General features: G+C 37.4%; 2 protein-coding genes and 2 long non-coding RNA genes across 4 annotated transcripts in view; 1 reads left to right on the top strand and 3 right to left on the bottom strand.

The window, feature by feature from the left end:
- Positions 1 to 832: 832 nt before the first annotated feature.
- Positions 833 to 3790, bottom strand: LOC112140467. The gene is made up of 4 exons (XR_002918171.2): positions 3728 to 3790; positions 3510 to 3644; positions 2358 to 2462; positions 833 to 892 (listed from the first exon to the last, which is right to left on the bottom strand). It is a non-coding gene; the product is annotated as an uncharacterized LOC112140467 (long non-coding RNA).
- A 29-nt stretch (positions 3791 to 3819) lies between these two features.
- Positions 3820 to 6267, bottom strand: LOC118598309. Its single transcript, XR_004947439.1, has 3 exons — positions 4701 to 6267; positions 4157 to 4437; positions 3820 to 3877 (listed from the first exon to the last, which is right to left on the bottom strand). It is a non-coding gene; the product is annotated as an uncharacterized LOC118598309 (long non-coding RNA).
- Positions 6268 to 6705: 438 nt separating this feature from the next.
- LOC112140465 (oocyte zinc finger protein XlCOF19) lies at positions 6706 to 18066 on the bottom strand. The gene is made up of 2 exons (XM_024263426.1): positions 18011 to 18066; positions 6706 to 10053 (listed from the first exon to the last, which is right to left on the bottom strand). Exon 2 carries the CDS (start codon positions 10001 to 10003, stop codon positions 8993 to 8995), a length of 1011 nt encoding a protein of 336 aa, XP_024119194.1. The 5' UTR covers positions 10004 to 10053; positions 18011 to 18066; the 3' UTR covers positions 6706 to 8992.
- Positions 18067 to 22713: 4647 nt separating this feature from the next.
- Positions 22714 to 27607, top strand: part of LOC112140464 (gastrula zinc finger protein XlCGF17.1-like) — an 11689-nt gene continuing 6795 nt past the window's right edge. The window contains exon 1 of the mRNA XM_024263425.2: positions 22714 to 22767. The gene's annotated coding sequence lies outside the window, so the exon portion shown is untranslated. The remainder of the gene's footprint in view (positions 22768 to 27607) is intronic.

The following is a 27607-nucleotide window of genomic DNA, read 5'->3' as shown; positions in this document are numbered from 1 at the left end:
AAGACTGTTTTCCCGATGCCAGCCACTCCCTTTGTCATCACGGTTCTGATTGGTTCTTGTCTTCCAGCTGGGAGTTGAAAGAGCTCTTCTTGTCTGATGCTGGTTTCTGCTCTGTCTGCTTTCCTGGATGCTGCTTCAATCTGTCTGACCTCATGTTCTTCATTCAGCTCTCCAGTTCCTCCCTCTGTGATGTAGAGCTCTGTGTAGATCTCATTCAGAAGGGTTGGGTTTCCTGCTTTAGCGATTCCCTCAAACACACACTGGAACTTCTTCTTCAGACCAGATTGGACTTTATGTCGACAAACTGCAGCAGCAGATCCTGAATGAAGACAACAAACAGAGTAAAAAAACTCTCTGCAGCCTGAATGATGAGGGTTTGAATCCATGTGGTTCCATGTGTTGAGACATCAGTAAATCTTCATTTATCAGCAGCTGAAACCTTCAGAGAAATCCTCTTACTGCTCTGCAGTCGATCAGCCAGCTCCTCCTGCTTCATTCTCCTCAGGAAGTTCTCTGTGATCTTCATCAGTGACTCTCTGCTGCTCCTCTGCTCTTCATCTTCATCCTCCTCCTCATCCTCCCTCTGACTCAGAAGCTTCTGGATCTTCTTCAGCTCCTTCTTCACAAAAGTGACAATGTTGTCCTCCAGCAGCTGCAACAGAATTCTAGATGAATGAGCCAATCAGAGTGAAGTCATGGAGCCAAACATCAGCTCCATGTTGGACACACTGACAATCCACTGGTCTCCAAAGTGCAGCATGGAGATGACTGTGGACAGAATGATGGAAAAGCAGTTGTTGTTCATGTACAGACCAGAAAGATGGAATCCAGCTGTGTTTGATGCTGCTGGACAGACGGACCACTGGGAGTCTCGGAGCTCTGCTGGTCCACTCTGTGGAGAACCACCAACAATCAGATCCTTTCTGTCTCTACACACTGAGACTATTGCAAGGTGAAGCTCCATGAAGTCAGAAGTAGATTTTTACAGTGAAGCAGATGATTCCCTTTTGTAGGAAAGCTTTACTGGTCATGCTGATCCACTAACAAGCAACAACTCAGTCTGCACATGTTTGCAACTTTCAGCTCATTTTGACTAAGTCCCAGTAGCTCTTATCAAGCGTTTATTAAGTTGTAGATCCCTGCTGAAGTGCCCTGGAGCAAACTCATTTAGTCTAGTGTATGGTGCAGACTGCTTGTACTGGGCAGCTCCCAATGTGAATGTTTTTTTTTTTTTTTTCTGTGAGATGCAGCCATAAAACTCAGTGGGGAGGAAGATCAGATCTGAAGCAGTAGATCCAGAGCCACAGAGCTTCAAAAAGAACCCATCAACTCCCAGAAAGACTCATTTCTCAGCAGCTTTTGAAAATAGAGGTCATAGGTGAAAGCACACCCGCTAGACCAACTAGTGTCCTACAGACTCTCAGAAAAAGCTCCAAAACTCACTGCTGCACAAATGAATATAGAAATGTATGTGAGGAAGAACATTTATATGCAGTACATTTCATCTCTCTGTAACAGAAGATGATGATTATTTAAAGTTAATAAATTCATTCTTTGACTGGTCACTCCTGAAGGGCACACAGCTAAGTTCAGATGCAGCTCTGAGTCTCTGATGGATCCTGATGGAAAAACGTTTGATTTATTAGAAGTGAATTTCTTTCATGATGGTGTTGGATGAGTTCTTTTGGATTTGGGTTATCTCAGATCATGAGTGCCGTAGTTTTCAGAACAGTGATAATTCCACTCAAACATTCATTGTGACTCACAGATGAATCAGAGTTACAGTCAACTGGGTTAAAACTGTTTCTAATGTTTGGTTCCCTTGTCTGTATTTAGAGAAGAAGTTCATCTATTGAAGCTGATTGAAGCAGAAGATGAGAGGAACAATCTGTAGAACTTGGTGATTGTCGATCAGAACCAAACTTTCTATTTGAAGTCTCAATAGTCAAACTTCATGCATCAATATTTCATCTTTTCTGTTGTTCATGTTCACTTTGAATGTGACATGTATGACAACACAAAGACCTCAATCAAACATCTACAACCAAACTAAAATATTTCCTTTATTTTCAAACATTGGAAACAAATGTAAACTTCAGATCTGAATCCTAGGAGTCTGCTGTGGTTCTTCTTATTAGACTGTAACTGTTGTCAGTCAGAGTCAACATGTTTTCTTCTCCAACATCTCTGATCTCAGACACTCAGAAGATCAACTGAAAAGATCTGATCACACATGATGATCCAAGAGAGTCTGATCAGAGAGATCAAGAACTGAACCAGAACTCAAGTCATTCATCTGAAAACTATTGATCATCTGAACTATTATCCAGACTCCTTTAACTCTGACAAACACTTACTGTTCCACTGCTGAACTGATGGACTTGAGGTTTAGAGGTAAATCCTTTGAAGTATCACTCCTGAAGGACTCACAACTGGATTCAGATCCAGATCTCTGTTTGATCCTGAAGGAAAGACATTTGTTTAATCAATCTGACAAACACTCAGTAGTGTTATGTATTTGAGTAAATGGAATTCGTTACTTTACTTAAGTACTTTTTTGACTACTTTGTACTTGTACTGAATATCAAAAATATAAGCAATTTTTACTTTCTACTCTACATTTTTGATTGAATATTTGCACTATCCACTACATATGAAAAGACACTTACCATTACTTGTTGTATTGTGATTGTGCACATCTTTATCTGTTTCACCATGGCTGGTTTGTTGGGCAGAATACTGAAGGCAACGTATGCTATTTATGAACTAAATCCAAGCAATATCTTCAGCAGGCGGGGGTAAGGCCAACCAGGAAGTAACAAAGCGTTGCAGTACCACAACAGACCAGAGAGGCTGGTGCTTAGAATGAGCAATTGACCCCATTGACTCCCATTTTTAAAGCGTCCTGAAAACCCTCCCACCTCTACTGAAGTTGTCATTAATGCTCAGCGTCTTTTTTTTTTTTTTTAGCAGTGCTGGACTCATTTTCACACCAAAAAGAGCTTAAATTAGTTCCAAGAACATTGAGAACTATCTGTGGTTAAGACGGAAAATACCCCTCCACTCCCCCCAAAAAATAAAATCCTCTATTTTAATTTACAAGGCTTCACTACTTTTTTTTTTTAATCGTTTGTGCCTTTTTTGAACAGTTGAGTGTGACTGAGACAGACTTTTCCACCTGTTTTTTTTATTTTGTCCTGTTATTTTAAAACATTGGTGTTTAATTTCATTTTTATTCATTCATTCATTGATTCATTTCTAATATATGAAAATAAAACAGCCTAAACAGTTTGTTGTTCTTTACATTTCTTGTTCATCTTTTAGTCTACATTGAGTTCGAGTAACAGACTTGAGTTCTTTTAAAATGAGAACCTTTTTTTTTACTTTTATTCAAGTATTATTGGAATTTGTGATTTGTAACTTGTAGTTGCGTAATTTTTTCACTAAAGTATTGGTACTTTTACTCAAATATGGTTTTCAGGTATTCTTTACAACTCTACAAAACTTACTGTTCCACTCCTGAACGATTGCCTTTTAAGTTGATAGGTAAATCCTTTGAGATGTCACTCCTGAAGGACAAACGGCTGGATCTATATTCAGATCCAGATCCAGATCCAGATCCAGATCCAGGTCCAGGTTGGTTCCTGTGAAGAATGGCGGTTGCTGGTGTGAGTGCTGAGCTCTGACATGGAGAAGAGTCCTGGACAGTTAGAGATGTTCATCTCACCTCTGAGTTTTGCTCTGGCTCTCATCTTCCCCACACAGAGTGCTTTTAGAGGGAGGGGCTCCCTCCTGTGTGTCCTCACACTGATCCATGCTGCTGGATTAACTGGATCCACTGGATCAGCTCACACACACACCTTCTTCCAGCCGACATCTGCAGAGGAAACCCTCATCATCATCAAATAAAGTTTCTGCTTTGGAGCTTCATTTTCAGTCCTCAACAACATCATCAAATATTTGTTTAGCTGCAGCAGAAAAGTGTTTCTTTTTTTGTTGCTGATGATCCAAATGTTCTGGTAAGGTCTATCTGTAGCAGGATCAGGACTCTGATCACTGCAGGACTCTGTGGATCTGAACAAACTTCTCTGTTCTGATATTTTTCTTGGACTAAAACTTAACATCTGGATGAACTGTGACTAGTTTCTACACTCACCTTTGACCCATTTTGTCTAGAACCCAGTAGAGCCGCCCTGAAGAAAATCAGTGAAAGGAGTTGAAATCCAAACATTCTGTAGCAGAATTCAATCCATATCAAATCAGAATCAGGAGAAAGTGATGAAAGCTGTTCAGATGTTCTTCACACATGAGAGCCTCTCATTTCATCTGATGAAGATGAAACATTTCCTCCATCCAGACATCAAGCTGCACTTCCTATTCCGGCCTGCAGAGGTCACTGTTTGAAGACCCCAAAAGCCCCGAGCTCATGGTCTCCACCTGCAGAGGTAAAGCTCTTCACTTTCTTTGTTTGGTTGAAAGATGAAAAAAGAAGCAAAGAAAGACAAATCTCAACCAGGTCAAATGTGATTGAAAAAGCTAAACGAATCATCCAAATCATTTCATCCTTCATGATCCAGAACCCCAGACTCATGTTGAATCAATCTGATCAGATCTTATCCAGGATTCTGTAGGATTCCAACAAAGACTCCAGCTGAGTCCTCTCCTTCCAGAACTTCTTCTGAAAGCTTTGAAACACAAACCTCCACGTTCTTTTCACTCCAGTTGTTCATCAACTCGCCGCTCTGACAGAAACGCATCTGTTCTTTCTTTTACTTTTTCCTCTGGAGTTTCTGAACAGCTTTGTGTCCCTGAAGCCCAACCGGCTCCAGTTTCAGAGCGGATTCCTGCAGATTCCTGTGGACTTTGACATGAATGACGTGGTCTGATCCTGAAGGAGATCATAAAGTTGATTAGTCTGTTAATCAGTCAACAGATGATTGGTTGATGTGTAATCAATGATCGGATTTATGATTTGATTGCTCTCCTCAGTAAAACATCAATCACTTTAAATGTTTTCTGTTCCCGTTTCTCCAAATATCACATGACAGATGTAAGTTTAAGGTAATTGGGTCAGAAAGAAAATTACTTTTAATTTCAAAGATGTCTGTCGTTTATCACTAGATTTTTTTACTTGGATTTCCATGGTTTTAATCATTTTTAAGTCAGTTTATGTTAAAACATTTTTGTATTACAAGAATTTCTACTCAAACTATTTCTTCTTATTTTCTTTTGACTCCAAACTCGTCAAACAGGATTCCTGAAGGATCTTTGAAAGTCAGACGTTATAGAGTTTCTATCAGGGTTTGTGAAAAAAACCTTCAGGATTTTTGGAGGGAAACTTTTCTAATCTGGTTCTGGACTCTTGACAGACAAACCTGCAGGAAGAAACCAGCTGCATTTGCAGGTTCGGACACTTCTTAGTCCAAAGTCTGTTTCCATGGCAACAGCAGGACGTCAGCTGGTCCCACACACCTCTGTTAGATCTGAACAGAGCTGCTCAGAGGTCAGCTGCTGCACCTTTCTATGGCTGAAGTCCTTCACCTGCTGACGCGCCCACAGGACACCTGAGCAGTAGCTCCGCCCCCCAGCAGTCTGTGTGGGAGCCTTTACTCTGCACATGCTCACATGAGCAGAACCTCAGCTGCTCCTTCAAGGGCAGGAGGAGGCATCACCTACAGACAGCTTGGATGTTCTGAAGATTGGATTGGTTCTGGTTGGGTTCTGGTTTTAGTTCTGTCAGTCACACAAGCTTCAAGCTAACCGTCCACAGGTTCTTTCCAGACTGTTCATGGTCCTCAGCGTTTAGAAGTGTCTGCTTTTCACCAATCTTGGATCTTTGAAGGAAATGAAATTTCTTTGTTTCTTGAACAGATCAAATGAGACTGAGATCATTTCCTGCAATGAAAACATAAACATCAAGATGTGATCTGGTACAGAGCTGAGGAAAACAGAGGAACAAACAGATCATGAAAACTCAACTTTCTACTGTTGTTTTCTACTGTTTCAAACTGCATCGGCTCCAGATGTTTCAACTGCAGAACCTTTGTCCAACAGTTCACCAACTCAGTTCTACTATTATGGGATGTTTCTTTGATAGATCATCTGACATTCCTGTTTTAATCTCGCTAACTTCCTTCATCTCAATGTCATCTTCTAGAAAACTAAAACGATGCCCAGAAGAAGAGGAGATAAGCAGAAGAGCTGCACTGACAGTATTAGATTACAAAATAAAACTTCCTCCTTTTTCACTTCATTGGCATCCATGAAAAATGTTTCCATTGAAATATAAAAGCATAAAATGAGTAACAATGAATGTAAATTAAAAGTAGTAAATCAATAAAACTATAAATATTTTCTTTAAAAAAAAAGACTTATTGTGAAAAGACTAATCTTCTTAAAAGCTCATAGAAAAATGTATATTTTTAAAGCTGCAAACACTGAGCTTATCTAAGACAAAATCTGGAGCTTAAAGAGACTCTACAAAACCAGAATGAACATCACTGCTGCCCTCAGACTGATGGGAAAACCACAGAGAAGCAGTTTGTGTACTCCAGTCTTCTGATGGAACTCTTCCAGGACCACGCTGACCTGCTGCTGGACGGATGCATTTGCATTATACATCCTCAACAGCAGAGCATGGATGGCCCTTTAATCTTGTACGCCTATGTACTTCTGTAGGTGAAAAGAAAGAGCAGCTACCCAGTATTGAAACCCGAAACCTACTTTATTCTTCACAGGAAAGATTGGAACAGAACACTGACGACTAAAAACAACAGAGAAACACTTCTAATCTCTGATACAAAACAGGAATAACATGATTATGAGAAAGAAACACGAATCAGTTTCTTTATCTTCTTTTTCCTTATTACATTTTTGGGAAAATCTTTTGCTCACATGACTCACCAACATATAAATTGATGTCATTTTTTGTTTAAAACAATAATGAAATGTTCACTGGACACATAAAACGTATAATTCTCAAACGTAATTATAGATTTATGCAAAACACACTATATTTCTAAAAGTATTCACTCACCTACGTGGACTCGCATATGAACTGAAGTGTCATCCCATTCTGAACCCATAAAGTTCATTATGATGCTGGTCAACCTTTTCCAGCTGTTTGAGCTTCAACTCCTCTGGGAAGGCTGTCCACAATGTTGAGGAATGTGTTTATAGGAATGTTTAACCATTCTTCCAAAAGCGCATTGGTCAGGTCACACACAGCTGTTGGTGGAGAAGGTCTGGCTCTCGGTCTCTGCTCTAATTCATCCTAAAGGTGTTCTATCAGGTTAAGGTCAGGACTCTGTGCAGGCCAGTCAAGTTCATCCACACCAGACTGTGTCCTCCATGTCTTCATAGACATGAATTTGTGCTCTAGTTAACACTCATGTTCCCCAATTCAATTCAATTTTATTTATACAGCCCAATCACACAACACAGCTGCCTCAACAGGCTTCACACCGGCAATTGTCCGAAATCGTATAGCATAAAGGCTGATTACTAAACTAAGTTAAACAGACTAAATTAAAGTGCCCTTAGACCAAGGGTGCCAAACCTACGGTCCGCTGGTAAAATCTGGAAAAAGTTCAATAAATAAAATGCCCAAGGCAGGGCTAGGCAACTACAGACCTCAAAGGTCGCTGTCTGCAAGATTTTCAGATATCCAAGGCCTACTCAAGACTATTACCTGGTTCAGGTGTGTCCAGCCAATTAAAAAATGCAAACATAAATGATGGTATGTTGGAAAAATGCAGAATTGCGGTCTGTAAGTTTCCTGCCCCTGACCTATGCCATTTCTATGTGTTATAATGTAGCAGGTTGATTTTTTTAATCTCCCGGCCAACTTGGCCAGTGACTCAAAATTCAATGACAAACTTCAGTGACTCAAATTAAAAATACCTCCACACACAGGGCAAAATTTTGTTATTTAAAATCAAACAGAAACCAGAGTAACAAAACTGCAAATTATGGAAAAGCCATGCTCCTTCTAAAACTGGAAATACCACAAACTTTTCTATCACCTGAAGCAGGGCCACAGAGCATGCTCAATCTCAGACTGAAATAGAAGATAATTCTCTAGCAAAAAAAAACAAAGCTCGGACCTGCACAGCAGCAACAGTCTAAACTACGAGAAAAATTTTTGAGAATTTGATTTTAGTTCCTAGCTTATTCACAAGATGTTTACAAAAATGTCTATTTTGTGTTTGTTCTGGAAAACTTGAAAACATTCCAATTTATTTGTAGAACGAATGCTTTGTTTTATATGGAAACAATCAAGCAGTTTAGTGTTCAGTTTTTTTATATTCTCTTTAGAAACCTGAAAGCTTTTGCTTTAATTATTTTTTAATATACAGTATATTCCTTTTCTTAGTTATCTGAAAAACACAGTTGGATAATGCTCCTTCAGTGCATCTGTTACGTTTAGTGGGATAGGAAATAAATATTTAAGTCTAAAAGACCAGCTGTTGATTACACATTTCTCTTATTAGCAACAAAACATTCAAACGTGTCAAATGTAGTTATTTGATTTATATTATGATATATATCATTATCACCTGATATATAACTCTATCGTGGTATGAAAAAAAATCTAGATCAACCAGCCCTAACGTTGATCATATTGATTTTATTGAGAAGAAAATAAATATTCCTTCTCTGATCGGGACGCAACATAAGATTTCGATGGAGTTTAAACCCATGCAACTGGGAAGAAGACAATTCCTGCTGAAAAACAACATTTGAATTGCTACACAGCTCGTCTTGAAGTTCTTTAGAATACATTGTATTTTACAGACTCAGGCTGAGAAACAATTTAAAGGCTAATAAAATCCTTTGCATGTGTGAGGCGTTAAGTAGCAGAATAGGATGGAACCCCAGACGCTTGAAATATGACATTTAATTGTGAATTAATTTCTTCCCATGCAAACCCGTGTTGTGTTGAGCCTTAGTTTTCTGCTGAGCCCTCACTTTTGACAAAGAAAAGGGGCTTTTAACTTGTGTGACTTCTTGTGTCTTCAAGATTAGGTGTTTGACTAAAACTTGTATCAAATTCTTCACTAGGAAAAGGCTTTTTTCCTGGGTGAGTTCTCATGTGTGCTTTGAGATTAGATTTTTGACTAAAACACTTATCACACTCTTTACAAAAAAAAGGCTTCTCCCCTGTGTGAGTTCTCATGTGTATTTTGAGGCTAGAGTTTTGACTAAAACTTCTATGACATTCTTTACAAGAAAAGGGCTTTTCTCCTGTGTGAGTTCTTATGTGGGTTTTGAGATGAGTTATGTTGCTGAAACTGGCATCACATAATTTACATGAAAACGGCTTCTCTCCTGTGTGAATTCTCATGTGTGTTCTGAGAGTGGATACTTGACTAAAACTTTTATCACATATTTTACAAGAGAAGGGCTTTTCTCCTGTATGAGTTCTCATATGTGTTTTGAGATTTGACATATGACTAAAACTTTTAGCACATTCTTTACAAGAAAAAGGCTTTTCTCCTGTGTGACTTCTCATATGAAGTCTGAACTTAGACCAGCAATCAAAACTTTTACCACATTCTTCACAGATGCACGGTATTTTATCCGATTCAGTTCTCATGTAGATTGAGACACTGGGTGCAATTCTTGACTTTGCGAATGAAAGTCTCTTTTCTTTGGGTAATTGTTTGCTTTTCTCAAACAAAGTTTCCTTCTTGAAGGACCATTGACTTTGTTGCTCTGTCTCTCCGTCTGTAGTTGATGTAGATTCCTCATGTTGGTTTCCTTCCTCACTGTGAATATTAAAAGTCTGCTGATTGTTTAGATCTGCTTCACTGTACTCATCTCCCTTATAAGTAAAAATCTCAATCAAGGTATCAGTCTCCTCCTTTAGATCAAGCTGCTCTTCAATCTGACTGATGCAGAGTCCTTCTTGCTCCTCTTTGATCTGAAGAGGTTCTGATTCCCGCTGTTCCATTTCAATCTGTGAAGGTTCTGGTTCTTCCTGTTCCACTCTGGAATTCATCTGCTGATTGGAGAGATCTTCCTCTTCCGTCGCATAATGCTGGGGTAGGACTGCAGGAACACAACCACATGAAAGACCTGTTCAATACTGTTATATGACTGTGTATCATTAAACACCAATAAAAAATCAAAATCAACTTAGTCAGAAGTGCTACAGTTTAAAACTTTAATTAAAAAAAAGCCCTCACGAAGAGGAACAGTTGTCTTGACTGACAGATCATCATTGGTTCTCCTGCAGTATGATTGATTGGATGGTGTCAGATAAAATCAATGTAGATCTAACTTAATTTAATGTTGTGCTGATGGGAAAAAGCCGATACATATTTATACAAAGACAGAGATTGTGGTCCATATCAGCATACGTATTAATCCTTAGTCAAAAGGCTCAAGTAACGAGTTACTGCTGTTAAAGTCCAAGTCGAAATACAAGTCTTTAAATATTCTGTCAAGTCGATTCTAAAGTAATCAAAATCAGGACTCAAGTCTGATTCAAGTCCAAGTCATAGGACTTGAGTCCACACCTCTGTTGAACTGGAGTCCTGTAGTTCTGACGGAGAGCCTGCCCAGTGAGTTGCAGGACAACTTTATGTTGTTTTCAGTGTGCATGTAGGCTATCTTTTTTTTTTTTTTTTTAGTTTCCTGGAATTTCTGGGGAAATTGTTTAATTTGCACATAAATTGTGAAGCACTCTAGACAACTGTATGGCAGGGAAAAGGTCGTTTTCAGTGTACAATAGCTTATTTGCTTTAAATAACATCTGAAGGACTTCCAAGAATTATCTTGGCCAAATTAAACTTGTTTTACAAAGGTCAAACAAATCTCTCCAACAGTTGGTGAAAAGGTCATTGGAAAGCCTCATGTCGAGGTTTGATTACCAAAAATTAAACCAGTGTTACAGAAAGTCTGTATTGATGGTCTCCTTTCACATACAGTAGTCCTGTCAACAATTTGTCGATGTCGACAACTTTGACTAATTGACCTTTTAAAAAATTGTTGACGCTCAGTTTATGCTTGATTTTCAAAAAGAAAAAAAAATCATATATATATACATACATATATATATAATAAAACAGATACATATGAGACTGCACGGTTCATTTTAGATCACAAAGCATGGCAGAACCTTTGTGCAGCAGTATATCCCCCTTCAACCCCCCTACAAACAAATCTTAAAAAGTTAGTGCAACTATTGTTACCTGATCTGTAACAGATACCCGATTTGTTATTTGATCTACATTCAAAAGCTTGGTACCAGTTTAATGTAAATAAACCAGAGAGTAGGGCTTGGTATTGGTTATAATTTCCAGAAACAATTTGATTCACAAGAGCCTGAATCGATTCGATTCCGATTTTTTTCTATTCTTTAATTCGGTTCAAATTTAAGTTTACAAATTTAGACACATTTGTTTAGAAATACATTAATAATCTATTTTATAATTTGAATATATTTATATAAATCGGATACAGTTCACATATTGTAAAATGTATTGTTGAAATAATGAGATTGTTAATAGCATATAGAGCAGCCACAAACGATTATTTTAATAGTTGACTAATCACTGATTATTTTTTCCGATCAGTCGACTAATCGGGTCATGCACAAACTGGATGTAATGCACACATCTTAACCATATTTAGCTTTATCCATTACCTGTGATAATGCTAGTGTGAATACTGTAAGCTGAATTTGGCCACTGAAGATGCTAGTGCTGATAGCCGAAGATGCTGAAATTGACAGCTGTAAACGTTGAAGCTGATATCTAAAAATGCTGAAGCTGATATTTGAAAATGCTGAAGCTAATATTTGAAAATGCTTAAGCCGTTAGTCAGGTAAAATATTAGATACCAAATAAGCCTAAAAACTGTAAAAGAAGCCTTAGTTATCCAATACAGCTAGCATGTAGCTGAAATATAAGCTAAACTCCAAAATGGTCTAAAAACTGAAAAAAATCATGAATTATCCAAAACAGCTGTTTGGTCATATATCGCCCAGCTCTACAGCAGAGCAGGAAGATTTAGGTTCATCCATTTCACTTGTCCCAAATTTAAGCTTTTTCAAACTGCACATTTTTTATGAATTTTGATATACTATATAAATTTAGTAGTTTGTCATTATTGTAGAACTCTGTTATAAATAAAGAGCTTTACGTTTACAGTTTGTAAATTAATCATTTTCAAGTTTAAATGACGATATTGACAGCAAATAAAAAGAAAAGGGACCATGTAAAAGTGCTGAGTTAAATGTAATTTGGTCGAGAAAATAGGCGCACCAAACTTTTGTGCTCGTGCACCTAAGAAAAGAACACTTAGGCACACCAGTGCAACCAGTACAAAAAGTTATTCTAGAGCCCTGTTGAAAACATTAAGTGGGAGCAAATTTCAAGTTAATTCCACATAGTTTATTCATTGTGTCAGTTTTTTTATGGAGCCGTTTACAATGGTATGAGGTAAACATAACTTTATATTTTATTTACCTTGAATAATAAGGATTATCAGGGTACATGTTGGGTCACCACCAAAATATTCAGCAAGCAGTGACTTTACACCTTTTAGTTCTGTTTTCATGAGTGTCTTTTCAAACATTTGTTTGCTTACATTACCATTCACTCAACAGCAACAGTACTGGGCCTATTCCCCCATGATCTTCTGTAACTTTAACTGACACTGTAAACACAAAAAAATACGACTTGACCTGTACTCTTGTGCTATCCTAGTAATGTTTATATTGAAAGTAGGGTCATCTGACCCCACAAGGATTTTTTTTTATCTTCATTGATGTCCATGGCAGACAGAAAATCCCTTCCACCTTTGTCATGGGAGGGATCACTCATCCATATAAGGGTGGGGTCATTTTCATCCGTGTTCTCTTTTTAGACTTCACTGGCAATCAGACATCAAAGCTGATAATGGTGGGTCAACTAACACTAAGTTCTATGGTTTTTAGAATGATAAAAGGAGAATGAGTGCTTTAAACTTATTCAAAGTTTTTTTTTTAAATAGATCAAAAGTGACTAAATTTAATCAACAAACTCATTATTTGTTCAAATTTTTAGCCGAAGCCAAAGAGCCTCAGATTGCAGACGTCTGACCTAAACATAAAAAAACTCAATAGAAAACAAAGCGAGCTACATTGGAGTTCTATGCAAACGCTTTTAGTGTAAAAGCTTTTAACACAAGAACATTTTGATAAAATAGGAAAACACAGGATGACAGCTCAAGTATCACAACTGCTACACAAAAGCACACACAGCTGCTGTTTACTACACTCACTGCCGGGGATTTATCACAACAGAAACAGGTTGCAGTTTGTGTTTTTAACACTCGCTGCTAATACAAAGTGGATTCAGTTCTGTCATTATATTAAAAACATTTTTTTAAGAATGTCTTACCAATAATTTTGTTGTATTTATCCACTACGTCAGTTTGTTAGCATTAGCATCATGCTACGTTGCAGTCAACAAACCAACACTTTTTATTAAACTTTCTGTTGCCGCTGTAAGTCCAGTTCTTACTGGCTCCCATTATAAATCCCCAGATGTTCCACTGTTTCGTTAGCCGAAACTAAACTTTACACGAAGAATATTTGCGGAAGTGACCGTGGAGGTATGGTGTCTTGTAAGCTTTCATTTACCCTGAGTGCAATCGAAGGAAGTGCAGAGGTCCCAAAAATTGACCAAAATGAGAACTAATAAGCATAAATATTAAGATGCAAACATTTACTCATCAAAGAGTAGAAAATTGTCACAACTGGCAAATGTCATTTTTGAACCCTTCAAAATAAAAGTCTATTGCAATAGACTCATTCTTCTATTGAGAAAAAGTTCTATTGCGATATCTATCATTATCATTTCATCGCCCAGCCCTATTTGTTAATCAAAAATCTTTCACAGCATCAAAAGGGAAAAATGTTTCCCCAAACTCCATAACCTTAAATAAGATAACGCTACGTTTTATCATTAGTAGGGCTACCACAAACGATTATTTCAATAGTCGACTAATCTCCGATTATTTTTTTCGATTAGTCGACTAATCGGTTCGTGTGGCGACTGGATGTAAAACACTCATCTTAACCATCATTATCTTTAAACTTGAGGTCTTTAAGTTATATTCTAACTAAAATAAAGACAATAGTTTATTAATCTTTTAATTAATCTGCAGCTTTTCTCCTTCATTTGTTTCTGGCATTAAAACAAGACTTAAATCAAATGAGGTAATCTGAATCAACAACAGAAAACTCTTTAAAACCCTGCAACTCTTTTTTTTAAAAGCTTTAAAACATATATTTAATAAAAGATGTACAAAGTATTTCAAAACCTATTAGCAGATATAAACATACTCACAATATTTGCTGACTGAGGCCCATTTATTAAAGCAAAACACTAATAACATCTTTGAACTCAATATATACATAAAAAACCTGAGGATGTCCATAGAAACAAAGAAAATAAATAAAAAGGGGTAAATTTATACTTTAAAAAGGGAGAAAAACAGGAGATGTTAGAATGTACATCAGTACTTTCATTCTTTCACTACCTACATCCACTGCACATGCGCAGACTGATACTTCATATTGTTCACTTTGGTGGAGAACCCATTAATCTGTGTTACTTCTTTATTGTTGTGGTTGTTTTGCCGTTTGTTGTCGTTTTGTGACTTTAGGTTACATTTAATTGTAGCTTAATGCAGATAATGTAATGCTACACTTGTAAACTTAGCTCTGGACTTTTAGGTGAGCTAATTCACTTCTGGGACTCGTAGTTTTAAATCGTTCCATAACTCTGCAGCAGATCCGTACCGACACACAGCCTCTCTGTCTGCGTGGTGAATGTTTCATAATCCGCTCCTCGAATTTAACGTCGTGATCGCGGCGTGGAATATGAATGAAGCCTTGGACGAGCGGTTCATTTCCAGTGTGAACTCATTATCCGCGCCGTCCTCGCGCCGTTTGGTTAGAAGAGCGCAGATTATGAAATGTTCACTATGCAGACAGAAGCGCCGTAGACACGGACCTGCTGCAGATCTTCTGGTTCATCTCCAAACAGCGCAGTAATGACAGCCGCGGCAGAGCTAGCTGTGTTAGCGCCGATGTTAGCTTAGCTAGACGAAGCTCTCTGTTCAGCGTGATCAAACTCAGTCTCAACATGCTTCATCTTCAGGTGATCGTTTATCGCCATCGTGCTCTCATGGAACACAAGTTCTGTCCTGCAGAAATTACATTTGACACTTTTTCCTCTTTCATTTTCCTTCCCACATTTTCGAGCTAGCGTGTTATTATGAGATACCGAGAACTTCCTGTTACGTCACTGTGCTGACCGGATTAGCACCACTGCGCATGTGTGTCAAGGACAAAGGCAGACCCGGCATTAGAACGCGCGAACAGTAGTTTTAAGATGAAAACAAAGAAAAAAACTAACAAAAAACGACGCTTCGACGACCAAATTATTCGTCGACTATTTTAATAGTCGAATAGTCGTCGATTAGTCGAATAATCGTGGCAGCCCTAATCATTAGCCCAGTTTTATGACTCACGTCAAATAGTGTCTAGCTAGCCGTACATTGCGTTTTCACAAATTAGTTATTTTCCCTACATATTTAATTTTGGTGTGACATAACTTACACACCCCATGCCTGGTGTGTACGTAGCTTCCGGCTCACAGTCTACTAAGATACTCAAGTGAATCAAGCATGCACAACTGATGGTACATTTGCATTATTTCACATTTGCATATGAAAATAAGAATAAGGAGATTGTTCTAGCGTCTGTGTGAGCCATAGGTGGGAACTCAAGGGAGAAAGGAAAAAAGAAAAAAAGTACAAAAACATTTATTGCAGCCAATCTCGGTTCCAGTGGTTCATGTTAATGAGTCGGTCAAAAGATCTCTAACATTATCTGCGATTCAATGTTAGGGCGACTGACTGAAAAAGAAATGTGTTTTTTTTTTAAGGTGGTCATAACTTACAGTGTTATTTCAATGTTAGATATCAATTTTGATTCAACAAAAAAAGCCAGACATAACATGAACTATGGTTCAATAACCTTTAGCTTTCTAGAATGTGTTTATTCTGGAACTGAATAGTTCAGACTAAACCCATTCGAATCCATTTGAAAGGAACTTGTAAATCTTGCTGTAAAAGGAAAAATTGTTACATTGTTGAACCTAGAAAGTATATATATAAAGTTATCCACTTTTAGTAAATATTTAAAACCTACATTTTATTAATAATTTGCTTAATAGCCAGAAAAACATGAAATGTAAATCTACTCAACAAAATGACCATGATGAGGTACTTATGGAAGTGAAGCAAATATCAGGAGAGATGCTGTTTTAAAAACTCAAATCACTGACACTGAAACCAGCCTGAACATTGATGGATCTGGGCTGGTTATAAAGAAAACATCCCTGCTGAGTTTACACTCACAAATAAGGAAAGTTTGATCAAGCTGCACTGGAGGAAAATCAGTTCAGAGAAAAATAGTGAACAGTTTTTACACAACCAGTTTTTCATCATTCTCTCTTTAACCTGACCCTGTCTTTGGGTTTTAGGTTTGAAATTTATTTTCCATCCGTCCATTTTCCTGACCGCTTCTTCCCTTTCGGGGTCGCGGGGGTGCCGGAGCCTATCCCGGCTACTGATGGGCGAAGGCAGGGTTCACCCTGGACAGGTCGCCAGTCTGTCTCAGGGCCTCAATCACACACATTCACTCTCACATTCACACCTAGGGACAATTTAGAGTCACCAATTAACCTATGAAGCATGTTTTTGGACGGTGGGAGGAAGCCGGAGTCCCCGGTGAAAACCCACGCATGCACGGGGAGAACATGCAAACTCCACACAGAAAGGTCCCAGCTGGGAGTCGAACCGGGGCCTTCTCGCTGTGAGGCAAGAGCGCTAACCACTGCGCCACCGTGCAGCCCTGAAATTTATTTTTGGAAATAGAATCCGTATGCATGTCTGGAATTGTAGACATGGAGGAATAAAAGAAGTTTGGATGCGATTTTGTTTGACAGAGAAATATGGTGAAAATAACTGAACTATCCAAACTTAGAACCACAAATAACAAAACAGATTGTACTTTTTTTCTTTTTTTTAAATCATGTCAACAATTGTATCTCTAATTTGTTAAGATTTGCCATTAGTGTGGGGGACTAATTAAACCCTTCCGCTCTCTTTGGGGTCCAGTTGACTCCAACCACATATTGATATGTGATTTCTTCCATGACAAAGGTGGACAGGATTTTATGTCTGTCATGGACATTAGTGAAACTCAAAAATCAAAGATAAAAAAAAGTTCAGTGCACTGTCTTGGGGGGTCCAGATGACCCCACTTTTAATGTAAACAAACTAAGGAGAGCGGAAGGGTTAAGATGATTTGAAAAAAAGAATCTGGACTAACCAACAATGAATTCTGTATTTTCTACTAGAATGGAAAAAGACAGAACTAGATTATGCAATGCCTAGTAATGACGGGCAGTTAAGTGTAGAGGCTGCTCGTCAATACGACTGTAAATTATCACCCACGGCAACGGATGGGATTAAAAAGAAAGCAATCCCTTTTAAGATTCTGACTATATATGGTAACTGAACCAAACATATTAAAGCCTGGTTTTCTACATAGAGCACGTTGCTGTTCACCTTTCAGCACAATTGTAACAAAAGATGTAAATAATGGCCCATTTCGGTACTTTTAAGTATTTGCCTGGTTTTAGTATGCTTCATTCAAAAGCCAGTTTTTGTAAATGTTATTATTTTAACACTGATTAAATTCAAAGATTAAAAAACATCTGTTTTTCAACCCTGAAAGAAGCTAACGGAGCGCTTGTTTACAGCTTCAAGATGGCGGACAGGTGTGGCGCAAAGATACGTTTCCCCTGCAAGAATTTGTTTCCCTGTCTGTGGAATCATTGATTTGTTTAGCAGCACTCGAGTTTTTTTTTTTTTTTTTACCAAAAAGGTCGGTCGACTAAAACTCGGACCATATTGTTGTGAAGATGAAGAAGTGTCCTACCTATGTGGTGGAGCTGAAGCTGTGGTTTCCAGCAAATATCCAGCAGTCTGCGCTGACGACAGAGCTCCTGCTCGTACTGGACGATGGTTCCTTCACAGAGTCTGCAGATTTCTTCAGCAGCAGCAGCTAGTCGCTCGCTGATCAACTCTCTCAGAGACTGAAGGGAAGACATGGTTCCTGCAGCTGAAGAAGATCTTCAGCTCCAACAAACACCAAAGTCCTCTGAACAGCAGCAGCTCCGATCATCTGCTAGTCTCACAGCCACGTTGTCTTTACGTTCAACACGCATTCATTCATTTACGACACTTTAGCTAAAGAGGATTGTTCGGAACCGAACCACGTATCGTCCTTTATATCCAAAAACCACGCAAACGTCCGAACTAAAGACCACTGTCCTCTGAACAAAAGCTAACGCTGCTAGCAATGCTAGCGCCCCGTGCTCCTTAATTCCGGGTCACGTGCCAAAACTTTATTTAAAAAGAAAAGAACGGAGTTTAAAAAAAACGCCTAACGGGACCTCTATTTGATTGGAAAGTCTTCCATTATTTTTTTTAAATAGTTTTAATTATGTAAATAATAAAGGACAAAATATCCAAATGGAAATCTGAACATTGTAATCAATTACAATGTTCAGATTTTGCGACAAAACACATCTAAGATTAAATAGACCTAATCGCATTTGCTTACGGTATTTAAACTATAGTTAGACATAAATAACATTTTTTAAGTAACGTTAATTAAAAAAAATGTAAAAACAAAATAGACCATAAAAACAGTATACAAATAAAATAATTACATTTACAATTAAACATTAAACTGTAGTTAATGACAAGAAATGCAATAATTGTGAAATAATTATTGAAGTGGGGGAAAAAAACACCAGATAAGGTCTCTAGATTAAAAAAAAATAATTAGATTAACAAATGTATAAATCATAAATATGAAATACAACATAAAGCAAGGGAAAGATAATCAAAGATTTTCGGGATGCAAACATTTTTCATGGACTGTAAAAAAAATAGTTTGTTTAAGACTAAACGCAATCTTGTTTTTTTCTATTGGTTTCTACTTCAATAACTGTGATAATCATTCATCAGGATGAAGGAGCTGCTTTGATTCTGTCCTGATGGCGGTCTATTCTCAGTCTATTAATGGCTTCTGCTCCTCTGCTGATGTTTCAGGAGCTGCAGGATGAAACTCTAACAAACTGTTGAAGCTTTCTTATAAATGAAAAATAAATCATTTTATTTTGTGTAGAACCAAACAACAAAAATCAGATTAATCGATACCTCGTGAAAACAAAATTACAAAACAGTTTTTAAATCTCAATAAATTATTTTTTCCTTTCTAATACTGATATATTATTTTTTTTCCCTTTCTAATACTGATATATTGCTCATTCTTTTAATGAATACTTCATTGGATCCGCAAAATAATTATCTTCTAAATTTACTGCTCCTCAATTTTATCAATTTTGTTTTATCTGAAATTTCTCAAGAGAAACTAAATATTTTTTTGTTCATTGACTGTCTACAAACCCTGTAACATATACAACTTGAAGATAATTTTTCTAAAAACACATATCAACCCTCTTGTACCACTTTTTTATCATTAGTTATTTTATTTAACAGGAAATCTATTTTTTCTACCATGTTGAAAAGAACTCAAACACTTCCCATTTTGAAGTCTGGTGAACCCATGGATGTCCAGTCGCAATTAACATTTTCCAAATTACTTACCAAAAATACTAAAAATACCACATAATAGCTGATAAAGAGAAATGTTGTATGGGCGTCCCTCAGGGCAGTATTTTGGGAGCGTTATTTTTTGTTTTGTACATTAATGAATCCCCTCGTGTGCTTTATTTTTCCAGTTCTCTTCTCTATCCAGATGACACTGCTATTCTTTTTTTTTGTCTTGTCCAAATATTGCTACAATAACCATAAACTTAATACGGATCTACAGGATTTCCGTGACTGGTTGTTGAGAAATTAACTTAACACTAAGAAAACTGGATGCAGGTATTTTTATTCATTTGGAAAACCGATATCTATATCTAATCTCATCACCTTCTCTGGTTACAAACTCTTGGTTCTCCCTACCTACAAGTATCTGTCTTGACTCTCACATCAATTACAGTAATCATGTTCAAAATGCAACTAGAAAACTGCATGTTCAGGAAAGTCAGACCATATTTGCCTGTCAGTTTCTGAACCATGTCTTCATACTATCATCATATCTCCTTTGTCTAATTGTCAGCCTGTTTGGTCACTTACAACAAATGAAATTCATGAACCAATAGTAAGACTTTACATTAGAGTCTATAAGATCCATTATAGGCTGTGTTTGGAGGCACCAGCATCAGAACCAGAGAGACAAAGAAAGTCCTGTAAAAAAGGCACGTTTATAAAACAAACATTAATAGAAAGAGCTAAGTCTTGACTTTGAACACGAAGAACATCTAATGATTGTTGTTGACTGAAAATGAAAAAACCTTTATGCCTCTGCTTTGATTCTAAACCACAGTTTAATCAATTAAAGTAAAAACATATTTTTTGTTTGAAAATGTTTAAGATGAAAATGAAATGTTTGTTTGAATGTCCTTCTTGAGCAGAACAAAATCCCACCACAACAACTTCATTCTACAGGCTCACTAAAGCAGTTGTGATCAAATGATTGATCGTGAAGTCAGAAACCTCCTGGTTTTCTTGGAAAGACTTACCAGAAGGAAAGTTGACCTTTCACTAACAAATAACTCCTTTATCTTCAGCTGTCATGCTAATAATTCTAATAGAACAAAGGCCAAACTACTGGTGTGGATCAGCGAAAGCTAATTCACTGTGATGACCTCTGACATGAAAAGCTAAAAAGTGAACAACATGGAATAAGAAAAAAAATAAAAAATAAAAACCTAAAAAATATTTTAGTTTATTACACATTTCAACATTTAAATGCATAAAAAGGGAAAAATATTGAAATAAAAACAGAGATTATTGCTCTTTTAAATAAACCAGATTGTATGATATTTTTGTAGTTAGTATAGCAGAAAACAAAAAAAAAATGTTTTATTGAATCTCAACATTTAAAAAACTGTTTCTTTTATTTCTCCCAAACAGTTTTTCATTGAACAAGTCTTTGAAGACAAAACAGAAACAACAAACACCATTAAAACCTTTGCAGTGTGTCAGTAATAAATGTCTGAATCCTGAAGATCTCACTTTTTTTTTTACATTTCACTTTTATATTTTATACATTCTGTTATCTAATTTGACTGAAATTAATCCTCTGTTGTTTTTCCTCTTTCATATTTCACAATTTTTGTTTTTTTATTGACAAGTGTTAATGTTTGATTATATTTGTACATATTTTATAAAGACAGCTTTTGAGGGTCTGTTTGCTTTTAAATTTTCTTTATTAAGTTTATGTTTCTTTTTTATTATTGTTTAGGAATACCTTAAGCAGATGTGATGAAGTCTGTTTGGTTTTAGATGCGCTTTAAAGTGATTTAAAATCTTTATTGAAAATTAACACTTTTACAGAATATGAAGACAAGTGCATCCAAGCCTAAATAATCACTATAATATTTTAACACAAAATAACTACAGCGGGGGGCATGTAAGAAAGAAATTATAAGTTGGCAAATGGTAAACAAATAATAGTTGCAAAACCAAACAAGAGGAAAATAAAGTTATTAAATACAAGGCAAGTAAAAAGTTCAACCGTATGGTACGCTTTGGGGGTACGGATACCTTTGATTGTCTCAAAAAACTGATGTAATAGTAGGAGTCTGTCATTTGTGTAAATACAATTTGGTTTGAAAAAGGAGTAAATTCACAGTATTTTCTATGTTTTTACGGTCAAAACTAAAAACAGGTATTTATATACTCAAAATGTATCACACACTTACTGTAATTCCAGATTTACTATTTACAAAAGATAAAAAAAAATAGCACTACTATAGAAAAGGTTGTATATTGATTTAGAGGAGTTGTTGTAAAAACTACAGTTTATATCAATAGCACTGAATTAGGCTTGGTACATATATGCTGGGAAAACATTATGGAAGAAGTTTTTGTTATGTATTTCTTTGACTTAATTTATTAATGCAGATGTGTTCAGGAACTCTACATTCCAATTAACATTACTAAATAAAGTCAATTTCTAGGTATGGTGCTTCTTTTTTACACATTGTTTTACAAATGTGATTATTACTGCGTTTCTATTTATGATATAACTTTCTTTATTTGTCAAAGGGTGGTCTATTTTATTTTATTAATGACTTGATAAAGAAGGTGACTCTTTTTTTAAATAAAGTTTCGTCACGTGACCCGGAAGAAAACATCGCGAGGTGCTAGCTAGCATGCTAGCAGCGTTAGCTTGTGCTGAGAGGACGGCGGTGTTTCGTTGGGACGTTCGTGAGGTTTCTACAGAGATGTAGCGATACGTGGTTCGGTTCCGAACAATCCTCTTTAGCTAAAGTGTCGTAAATGAGTGAATGCGTGTTGAACGTAAAGACAACGTGGCTGTGATTGTGAGACTAGCAGATGATCGGAGCTGCTGCTGTTCAGAGGACTTTGGTGTTTGTTGGAGCTGAAGATCTTCTGCAGCTGCAGGAACCATGTCTTCCCTTCAGTCTCTGAGAGAGTTGATCAGCGAGCGACTAGCTGCTGCTGCTGAAGAAATCTGCAGACTCTGTGAAAGAACCATCGTCCAGTACGAGCAGGAGCTCTGTCGTCAGCGCAGACTGCTGGAAAAAGGTATGCGGCGAAAATGTAAAATTTCACTGGGTTGGCCCGGTCTTTTGCTTATGTCAATGTTCATTACATAACGTAACAAATATTTTATATAAAAAAAAAAAAACAAATTCTAAAAATATTGTATTCACGAAGATCTGCTCTGTATTCTTTATTGTTTTCAGCTAATCAGCTTACTAGAAACTGGTCACTTGACCTCGTGTTCCAGCATTCAGTGCTTGGACAGAGTATTGTGAACGAGAAAACAGTATCTGCTATAAGTTATATTATCATGAAATCTTCAGGAGATGGAATAACATCAAAAAGGATAATTGGGCATTGAATAAATTACCATAGAAAGCTGTTGGATGGTTTTGTGAACCAAAAATTTTGTCTGGATCAAATTAAATAAATAAAATAAATAATGTGGCCGCTGTTTTATATGAACTTTTTCTTAAAACCTCGGCGACGTGTATAAATGTGACTGTCGCCCCATGATTACAAATGTCACTCAGCAGCCACCTGCTGAATATGCTGAAAACCTGTCATTTTGGTTGCTGTGTGATGGCATGTTTTCCTATGTGACTGTAGTTTTAAGCTGCTGAACTTAAAGGGTAACCAAACCCTAAATCAACTTTTTTTTTTGCTGTTTACATCTATAAATGGGCTTTAAAAGTACTGTCTGTTGGTTGTTGCCAAATTTTTGACAAATTAAAGTAAGCTTGTTTAATTCATAAAAATATGGTCTAAAACCACATCTGTGCTGCCATCTACAGGTTGAAGCGGGGTATTGCAGCTGAATTTTTTTTGATTGGTCAACTGGTGTAAGTCTCAGAAATGTGACGTCACAATGCTCTGAGTTCCGGTATAAAAGCCCCGCCCATCTTTGATTCTGTCATGGTCAGTTGTTAGCTTTAGCATGCCTCGCAGCCAGGTGTATTGCCTTCAGTTGTCAAAAATCTACTGGCTTACACAACTTTCCGGTGGACTTGGAAGTTAGAGAACAGAGGTTTAGTGCAGTTGCCGTTATATCCAGCAAACTCTGTCCTGGTGATGGATTTAGTGAACGTTTCACTCTGGATTAGTTGGTTTTTAACATGTTAGCTTTTATTTAGGGGCAGTTTATCACTCTCAGACTCTGGTCCCCTTCGGACTTGCAAACCCTCAGTGGCGCCGGCAGCCAAGCAAAACAGCATCTTTAGTTTTTCTATATTTTACTAAATTGCCCATTTCTATTCGCTGCTATAGACAGAGATGCGTACATGTGCTATGCATTGCGTAGACATCAACCACAAAAATCGGGCTAGCTCCCTCATTTTTTCACAGATTTTCACAAAACATGGCTCAAATTAAACCTTAGAAAATCATTGATGTTGTGGTATATTTAAATTGTTATAATCTCTAAAAACTAAGCTGTAAATAGTGCATGAACTGCGCCCTCTAGTGTTAAAGGTAACACACTGCTGTCAAATGAACAGATTTTGCCTTTGTGCCAGAATTTATAGAACTGAGCTTGTAAATGTTTATTACCCAAGCCCAGAAAGGAGGAGATTGATGAAGTTCAATGGCATGACTGGCTGATAAACTTGACAAAGTGAAGTAACAAAGCCCATTTCCTATTAAAACACATTCAAGTGCTGTAGAAAGAACAAATAATATTAATTATAACACTCTAATACACATACAAAAAATTTGGACAAGCAACAACGTGTAAAAATTTACTATCATGAAAATTAATGCATATTTTGTTATTTTCGCATTTAAGTTCTGTTCAGGCAAGTTCTGCTTTGTCCGGTACCACTCTCCATATTTTTTTTTATTTGAACATAAAGACAACCCACTCTACATATTGAAGACCCAGTATTTGCTACTTAACCTACCAGTCAGTCATAGATCCAAGCCACACCTCTGTCTGACTCCACTAGCCCCGCCCCCTTTTTGGCATTTTTCAAATCTGGGCTGAGAACGGAATCAGCCTCCAACTGCACATTTGGGTTACCCTTTAAAGCGGAAACCAGAAAGTTCAATTAAAAAGTACTTGGAGACACGGCTGTCATTAGTGACTATATTGCTGATGCTATGCGAATGAGCTGGCCAAACACACTGCTTTAACCCTTGTGCTATCCTAGGCATGTTTACATTAAAAGTCTGGTCATCAGGACCCCGTAAGATAGCACGAGCGTTCATGTGGGACAATATTTTCACACAGCGGACTATAAGACATGGCGGTGAAATACAATAAAATACTGAACGTCCAGTTGGACATAATAAAAGTGGGGGACGACCGTTTCTGACTGAAACTTTTTAAAGCAGCTTAACCCTCGTGCTATCCTATATATCTAGGCATGTTTATATTAAAAGTGGAGTCATCTGGACCCCACAGACATCGCTCTGAACTTTTTCTCTCAACATTTTTTTTTTATCACTGATGTCCGTGGCAGACATAAAATCCTGTCCACCTTTGCTTACCTTCGTCATGGGAGAGATTACACTTAAATTTAGTATGGGGTCCTTTTGACCCCGTAAGAGAGCACAAGTGTTAAACATATTGATGTGTGATTCCTTCCATGACAAATGTGGACAAAGGTGGACAGGATTTTATGTGTGCCATGGACATTAGTGAAACTCAAAAATCAAAGATAGAAAAATTTCAATGCACTGTCTTGTGGGGACCAGATGACCCCATTTTTAATGTAAAGAAGCTAAGGAGAGCGGACGGGTTAAGCTGCATTCACTCCGAATGTGATTCACGCATCAGCGGCTTTGAGTTTTAATATTAAGTCAATGTTCAGATGTGGCCTGAATGATCTCTTGGACCCAGGCATGGGGACGTGATTACCAATGCTTTTGTAGAGCTTTTTAAAATAAATAAATCTGACCTCTAAACATCCTCTCTGTTTTCCATGCATTGTGAATGGCACATCCAGAGACACAGCTCCAGATGGTGATGTGGCAAAACATTTCCATCTATTTTTTAAACTAGCTATGTCCTTTTTGGGGCAACAGGGTTCCCGGAGTCCACTGAGTAAAGATGGGGTAAACTCTGGACAGATTACCAGCTAATTGCATGGCTCATGGGGCTGAAACATGCTGGCATGCTCATCATCTTGGCACCGGAGCACCTCATTCCGAAAGTTTCATACAAGTGTCTTGAGTTATCAGGGTTTTTGTGACAAACCGCAAGTCACGTGACTGAAAATTTAAATCTGCAAATACGTGAAAAGGCAAATAATGAAACACAAATAAGCAGAAGAACGTTGTACTCTGGATCTCCCGCTCCTTGTGGACACGCATAATTTACATGAATTGTCTGTTCACACAGCCATTCCTGTCAAATTCGTGTGCACCCTTCTTGTTATAACAAGCGTCAAAGTTGCTTGACTCTTGTCCAATATTGTAACCTGACGCTCCTGACGTATGTGGGAGGAGCTACAGTCAAAAGCTTTTCATCACGAGGTTGTGGATGATGAGCAATCGGGTTTGTTTTTTTTAAGAGCTCTACAAAAGCCTCGATGCTTTGTCTATAAGCATGCAGTAGCGGCTTTCTCCTTTCACAGTGCAGGACAGACATCCACGTACCAGGAGAATCTCTGAATAATCTCAAGAACCATTGTGTGGAGTGCCAGGTTTTTAATCCCATTTTTGTATCGGGCAGCGACTTTGACACACATTAAAAAAAGATGGTTGACTCAAATTTGACCTGCAATATTGCGTGCAATTTGATTGAAAAATGTATTTAAATGAAGTTCACCAGGGGGTAGGAGATCCATAGTAAACATATTGTACATGCCATTGAGACGCAGTACCCGGAGCGAGAGTAAAGTTTACCATACCGAGAGACTCTGAATGATTTCCTGAGATATACACAGAGAACCACTCCATGTAGCGATCAGGCTAAAGACACTAGCTGGTTGCTCCTCCCACGCGGCTAGGGTGCCGTGCTTAATGACACATTTTTGGACAGGCGTTGAGCAGCAAATTTGACACATGAACCGCGTTTGGTACGAATCCAGCATTAGACACACCTGGCCAACTGCTCCTTACTGCACATTTCTAATTATCCAGTCACGTGGCAGCACCTCAATGCATTTAGGCATGTTTACAGGATTAAGAGGATCTTCTGCACTTTAAACCGAGGATCAGAATGGGGCAAAAAGGTGGTATTAAGTGACTTTGAATCTAGCATGGATGTTGGTGCCAGACGGGCTGGTCTGAGTATTTCAAAAACTGCTGATCTGCTGAGATTTTCATGCACAACCATCTCTAGACTAGAAAATGGTCTAATAAAGAGAAAATATCTAATGACAGTAGGGTTTGTTCTGTAGGGGTACCACGTCGAATGTTAAATTTGTTGACCACTAATTTCATAGTGGATGCGTCATTTTTTTGTTTTTTTACTTGTTTTTTCATCCCCTCTGTCTGTGTAGTGAATGTTTCAAAATCTGCACTCTTCAAACCAAACGTCGCAAGGACGCTGCAGAATATGAATTTATGTTGGAAATGAACAGTTCATCATTCATATTCCGCGACATGCTGACTTTGTTCAGTTCAAAGAGCGCAGATTTCGAAAGGTTCACTGTGTAGAAAAGAGGGGGACTGTATCGGCACAGGTCTGCTTCGGAGTAATGGAGCGGTGTGAAAACTGTTTACGAGTCCCAGAAGTGAACTAGTGAGCTCGCTTAAAAGTCAAGAGATAACTTGACATTTGTAGTAGGGCTGGGCGATATGGCAAAAAAATAAAATCACGATTTTTTTAAATTTTATTTCAAGATTTCTATTTTATCACGATATTTTTTAAAATAAATTCAAATTTAATTATATTGATTTTAGTTGAAAGAAGTAAACATATTTTTGAACAAATATT

The sequence above is a fragment of the Oryzias melastigma genome, unplaced genomic scaffold (assembly GCF_002922805.2).
Source record: "Oryzias melastigma strain HK-1 unplaced genomic scaffold, ASM292280v2 sc00317, whole genome shotgun sequence".
NCBI lineage: Eukaryota > Metazoa > Chordata > Actinopteri > Beloniformes > Adrianichthyidae > Oryzias > Oryzias melastigma.
Note: the sequence above shows the minus strand (reverse complement) of the source record. Positions and strands in the feature narration are given on the sequence as shown.